This window comes from Temnothorax curvispinosus, unplaced genomic scaffold (genome assembly GCF_003070985.1).
Source record: "Temnothorax curvispinosus isolate PA1 unplaced genomic scaffold, ASM307098v1 QBEX01008747.1, whole genome shotgun sequence".
NCBI classification, from domain to species: Eukaryota; Metazoa; Arthropoda; class Insecta; order Hymenoptera; family Formicidae; genus Temnothorax; species Temnothorax curvispinosus.
Genome location: NW_020218527.1, coordinates 11,812 through 18,487, shown reverse-complemented (window position 1 = coordinate 18,487; position 6,676 = coordinate 11,812). Strand labels below are relative to the sequence as shown.

Sequence of the window (6,676 nt, the reverse complement as noted above, 5' to 3'; positions counted from 1 at the left end):
AAAACTGATTGGTCTATTTCCTTATGCACATGTGTATGGACCAATCAATTTTCTTATGCTTACGCATTATGCGTTATGCGGAAGTGTGTGCTCCCCGCTTAACTTTTGCTCCCGCACAGGAGAGCTACTGTGCCTGGTAGCTAACGGCGCAAATTTCAAAGCAGCGAAAGAATCAAAAAGAATTGTGATAATAATGAGTGGCGAAAAATACGCAAAGTGGTCTGTGGAAAAATTAAAAAAAGAGCTCCGTTCTCGGGGAGCAAAAGTAATGGGGAAAAAGAAGGATTTACAAGATCGGTAAAATAGATCGTCAATAATATAGGTTATTATGTCTAATATACTCTTTACCCGGCGAACCAAATTGTAACAGATTACGTTATTTCAGTTAATGAATGCGAACAAACATTATCGATTGACATACAGTCATAATATTTTTATTACAATACTGATTTTTCCCATATGTTAACAATTGGTGTTTGAAGCTCGCGCGGAATACTACCAATTTTGATATGGTGCTGCACTCTATGCTAGCTTTCACTGAAGAACCTCATGGGAGTCGCAAAGTCGTGAGTCGTAAAAATTGACCAATCACAGTCGATTATTCTCCTCAAATTCGATTGTGATTGGTCAATTCTTGCGACTCACGACTTTGCAACTCGCATTGGGTGCGTTTCACTTATCGCTCGCAACGCTCGTGGAATCATTTCATCCTTGTTGTTTGTCAAATGTTAAACAAGGACGAAATGATGCTCGCGAGCGTTGTGAGCGATAAGTGGAACCCAGCCATTTGTAGACCATACGCTTGGTGAATGACCACGTACCTGCACGAATAGACAACCTGTCATACTGACGTGTATACAGGTATGCCAATTCACTGCCAATTGCCAAGTAGTTCCAACGTTGAATATGGGTGCGAGTGGCGTGCGAAGCAGTCGGTAAAACGATATCAAAACAAACACCGGCCGACGGCCGCTCGCAGAAGTCACAGGTTTCTCTCTGTTATTTGTGCCTCATTTACTCATTAGCGTAATTAACTACTCCGGTCACGTGGTTACAACCAGCGCAAGGTAGCCGCGAGCCACGTCCTCAGCTTGGCGTCAATGCTTGCCGGTTTAGCGGGTTTTAATCACCCGTTGAAAAGTTGACCGGTAAAAAAGTAAACACGTGGTGGAGAAAGTAGAAAAAGTTCGAGTGCTCCAGCAGCATCAAAAAAACGTTACGAAAAGGAAGCTATCCGACAGGTAAAGGATCTACATTTGTTTCACCGACGCAACGATCTGAATCAAGATTCATCAACAATATAACAAAAAGCTATTTAAAAATAATATATGATGCGTAGTTACAATCGGGAAAAGAAAGAAGTCACACGAGAGCGCGCGCACACGCACACACACACGCGCGCGCGCGAGTACACTCAAGAAATGAACAAATAACTCTAAAATACTTTAAATGCATTAAAAAACCGGAAAACAAATACTCGGTTGACGGTACCTTAAATACTTTTATATAAGAAAAAATATCTCTTGGAGATTCTGAGAACGAATAATTACTTAAAATAGTTACTTAAACGATTGACTTCTTCTGTTGTTTTCCAATGTTCAACAAAAGTCAGCTGTCTGATATAAAGATTATTGCAACATTTGATTACAATTTACATGCAGGTCTCACACTAGAAATTGGATAATTATTATTGAATAGTGTATGTATTTTTGATCCATTATATTTTGGATCTGTTTTCTGTTGCTGAACTAGTGCAGCCAGTTCAGCAACAGAAAACAGATCTATTGTCTCATATTTGCATATAATTATTTAGTATCTAATAATTGCATCTTCTATACTTTCCACATTTAAGATAATACATATAAAATATCACAGAGAGTTATTCCATATTAATATATAATGCATCACATATTTTGTGTTGTAGAGTTATTCCACCATGGCAAAGTCAGTTATGACTGCACAGGAATGGAAAGAGAAGGGTAATGAAGAATTTAGCAAAGGCAATTGGTCAAATGCCATAAGTCACTACACAAACGGACTAAAACTAATAAAAGAGGACAACGCTGAGAAAGGAGTTTACTACAAAAATCGAGCTGCAGTATATTTAAAGCTACACGATTACGAGAAAGTGGTTGAAGACTGTGACAGTGCGTTAAAGATATGTTGTAACAAAGCACTGTATCGCAGATGTCAAGCACTAGAGGCGTTAGAGAGATTCGAGGAGGCATATCGGGACGCGGAGATCATTATTTCATCTGACCCCAATAACAAAGTTATTCAGCCTGTAGCGACGCGCTTATTTGAAATTGTACAAGAACGTCGTAAGGAAAATGCAAGTATTAGTGCCAAGATAAATATATAAACTACTATAGAAATAAATCAACTCGTAAGAGATGATAAATAGGTCTATATGTAGATAATGTAAAAATTTTAACATACTTTTTATACCAAATACTTCTCTCAGTAAGAGTTTTCATTGAACTCAATATCACATATAATTTGATAAATGGTTTTTATAAGTTTTACTTTCTTTTATTATATAATTATTATTTAATAGTTTAATAGTTTATATTATTGTTTAATAGTTTACACATCCTGTATGAATAAAAATTCATACAAATATAATCTTAATTATTTATATTTTTTTATTACAGATCATTATATTTAAATATAATTTTACTTTGTATTAGGTATCACAAATGCTGGATTTAGCATTTAACGTGAGTGCAGATAACGGCAAACGTGAAACCGCTATGAACAATCTGCTTGTACTCGCACGTGAGAGAGCTGGTGCCGAAGAGATTTTCAAAAAGGAAAGCGTATCCAAACTCGTTCAACTTGTGAAAGTGGAAAAGAACGAAGAAGTGATCTGTACTGCGATTCGCATTATAGGCGAATTATGCAAAAACAATATTAATCGAACCGAGTCTGTTATGAAATTCGTCGGTTTATCTTGGTGTCTGGAAATAATGAACAGCACATCTATACAGAGAGTTAATGCGTCTCAATATTGTTTACAGGTAAATATCGAGTAAAATACATGCAGTTATTTTACACATTTTATGTATTTCAGTAATTAAAAATTTATTGCATATCTCGATTTCAGAATATATTGAACACTTACAGCGGCATGAATAACAAACCCGATTCGAAACCTGACGATGCGTTGTGCGCGGCGCATAAAGAAGAAATTGACACGATTCTATCGTGTCTATTAAATAGTGTAACGAGTAGAACGATAACAGGCCTTGCTAGAGATGCAATAATAGAACTTATTATGCGTAATATTCATTGCGTAACTGCATTAGACTGGGCCGAACGATTTGTCGAACTTCGCGGTTTGCAAAAATTAATGGAGGTGGCCGGTGAAATGGAGGGATACAAATACAATTCCTCGATAGACATCACATCTTCCACACGAACTAAAACCAGTATGTGTTTAACAAAAATATATGAAAACATGTACTACGATGCTGCTAAGGAAAAATTTATCAACGCCATTGAAGAATTTATTAAAGATAAATCGCTTTCACCTGACACAGAATCCAAGGTATTATCTTCCGAGATTTTTTTGATTATTTAAATTATTTAAAAATAAAGGGCTGTATCTTTAATTATATCCTTTTTGAACAACTTGAACTCTACTTTTTGAAGCAAAAATGTCGAAACAGATTTTTTTAATTATCATTATTGTATATTCTGTAAGTTTTAAATTAAAATACGATTATAATAGAGTTGAATCGAAATTTATTGAAGAATATGACTTTTCCAGTATTTTTTAAAGCTCAATTTTTTTTAGTTTTTCAAACCAGAAATTTTCTCTATTTTTAATAAAAATTAAATAAAACTAATTGTATTGATATTTCTTTAAATTAATTATTGGTTCACAAAATGTAGAAATTCATAAATTGTTATGTGATTGTTTTACAGGTGCGTATAGTACTTGCGATAACAACTTTAATATTCGGACCGCTAGACGTTGCGAACGTAATTATCTGTAAAAAAGAAGTTATTGGGTTGATTCTTGCTATGGCGAAAACGGATGACGTATTGCAACAGAAAATGGTTTGCGAATGTATCGTTGCCGCTATAACCAATTGTAACAAGGCCAACATATTTATATGGCGAGGTCGAAATATATTGCAGAACCTGTATTATTCTAAGCATGATTCAATTCGGATTCGAGCGTTAGTGGGTTTATGCAAGTTAACCAATTTCGAAGACGCACTCTGCTCTCCGACTATCAAACTGTTCCCGCATGGAGCGGCGAAGGAATTGGCCAAGGTTTGCAGACGATTCTTGATCAATTATAAGAAAGAAAAAGATATGATAAAATGGGCCTTAAAAGGCTTGTCGTACCTTACTTTCGACGACGACGTCAAAGACGAGTTGATCGAGGATCAACAAGCCATTCGAGCAATGATGGAGCTCACCAAGACTGGTGATCAATCGATTTCCTACGGCGTGCTTGTAACGTTGATAAATTTGTGCAACGCTTATGAAGAGCAAGAACACATACCCGAGATTTTAGAATTGATAACGGTTGTCAGACATCATTTTGCCGACAAACACGTTGTAGCCGACGACGAAAACGACGCCAGAATAAGAAGAAGACTATGCATGTTAGCGAAAGCCGGTATGACCAGCACTCTAGTAAACCTCTCCAAAACGAACAGTCGAAATATTAAGGAATTGACAGCCACCGTTCTCAACGCGATATGCATTCCAGACGAAATTAGAGAAATAATTGTTCAACAAGGCGGCACAAAAGCATTATTGTCGTTAGCGCAGGATTCCACATACAAGACAAAGAAGGAAGCTTCGCGAGCCCTGGTCCATCTAGCACACGCGTTACCTCCTGAGGTTGCATTTCCTGGCCAGATAATCATGGAGGTTGTTCGGCCGATGGTAAATCTCTTGAACCCAGAGTGTTCCGCTGACGAGAATTGCGAGACTGTAACAGCTCTGTGCAATCTTGCTAAAGTCAGCGACACCATGAGAGGAAATATATTCAAGGAGGGAGTGTTTCAGAAGATCGAGGCCTTTGTGTACGGGAAAGACATCCTTTTGAAAGTGGCGTCCCTAGCACTTATTGGTATTTTGTTATCAAACCATGAAGTCGCTATCCAATGTTTCGAGGAGGACAAATCTCGAGTTAAGCATCTTATGTTACTGTGCAAGGACAAGAATCAAGATACTAAGTTCGCAGCAGCTGCAATTCTAATGGCGCTGACGGCGGCCAACAGAGAGGCGTGCAAGAAAGTTTTTGACTCGAATTCCTGGTTGGAATCCCTACGCCTTTTACTCACTAATCCAGAGGGTAAGATACAAGAAAGGGGTATTATAATTGTGATAAATATGTTGAGAAGCTCGAAAGACGTCGCTGTAAAACTTATGGAAACAGACATAATGAAAATACTGACGGTATTGACCAAAAATGATACCGTGCCAATCAATATCAAGGAATTGGCATCCGTTGCTTTAAAGGAAGCTGCAGATCGATCCGGTAACGAAGAACGTCGACAAGCAAACATCGTCATGATCGAACGGGAATGTGATAGAGCACGTCTATCAGGACAATTAAACCTTCTAAGCCGTTTGCTCAGAGACTTATGGGCATATGAACTTGTTGAAAATATACCCACAAACGTAGACTCAGAAATCGCAAAAGTACTAGAAGGAACTGAACGACGATGATTTCATGGGAAAAAGGTGGAAAATATTTTAATTCAGAGATCTTATTATATATTTTTATATTTCAAATAAAATGCTTTAAATAATAAAATAAATGTTTCATTTAAATTTCTGCAATTTCGTCGTTTGAAACATAGTTATACAATCATAATTATATTCGTGTTTGTACATCTTTAAATATATGATTACTGTGCAGGACATGTATACATACATTGTTTATTACATAAATTTGCTAAAGTATAATCATATTAATATATTGTACAAAATAATATGTACACGGAGATATACATATATCACTGGGCCGAGCCCGCGCTTTTGGAAGTCACATGACATGCATCATCGTTCCTCATTTGCTACCCCGGTCACGTAAACACTATGACTTTGTATGTAAGCCGCGACCGATTTGCCCGCAATTTGAATTCTTACCGGTTTATTTAGTTACACTCGTTGAAAGGTCGAGGAAAGTAGAGAAAGTTAGGGTGTTCGAGCAGCACGGAAGAACGTTACGATCGAAGAGGAAGCTATCCGACAGGTAAAGAATTTACATTCTGTTCTGTTTCGCAGACGGTCTGAACGAAAATTCAACAATATGTTACGTTCTGTCGTCCGTTTTTGGGTCAAAACATTTAAGTTATTTACCCGGGATTTGGACCAAGTTGTGTGATTAATCAAGGCCGAAAAGATAGCGAATTTTATAAGTTTTATAACGAGGATCAGACTTTTTAATTATTTCAAAATTAGGGAAATCAACCGTAAAATCCAAAGGAATTAATTTGTATGGAGTTAAGGATTTTTTAATTTGAATTTTGGTTTCAACTTCCTTTAATTTTAAAAATAATGGAAAGGGGTCGTGATCAAATAGAATAGCTTGTTTAATAAGATATTTTAATTTTTTGATTTGGAATCTTTTGCCCCCTTTTCTGGGCATTCAGGAATCCTGTTGCCACGCTTTTGGCAGCGACAAGAATAATAGGAAATCTCC

General features: G+C 36.8%; 1 protein-coding gene across 2 annotated transcripts; it reads left to right on the top strand.

Moving 5' to 3' along the window:
* Nucleotides 1–679: 679 nt before the first annotated feature.
* LOC112458158 (protein unc-45 homolog B-like) lies at nucleotides 680–5,794 on the top strand. Of its 2 annotated transcripts, none has more exons than XM_025021611.1 (5): nucleotides 680–1,241; nucleotides 1,925–2,332; nucleotides 2,691–3,020; nucleotides 3,107–3,550; nucleotides 3,931–5,794. In XM_025021611.1, the coding sequence occupies exons 2-5, from the start codon at nucleotides 1,937–1,939 to the stop codon at nucleotides 5,695–5,697; spliced, it is 2,937 nt and encodes a 978-aa protein (XP_024877379.1). In that variant the 5' UTR covers nucleotides 680–1,241; nucleotides 1,925–1,936; the 3' UTR covers nucleotides 5,698–5,794. The 2 variants fall into 2 exon arrangements, with proteins under 2 accessions (XP_024877379.1, XP_024877380.1); XM_025021612.1 differs by lacking the exon at nucleotides 680–1,241 and adding an exon at nucleotides 1,265–1,699.
* The last annotated feature ends 882 nt before the right edge of the window (nucleotides 5,795–6,676 follow it).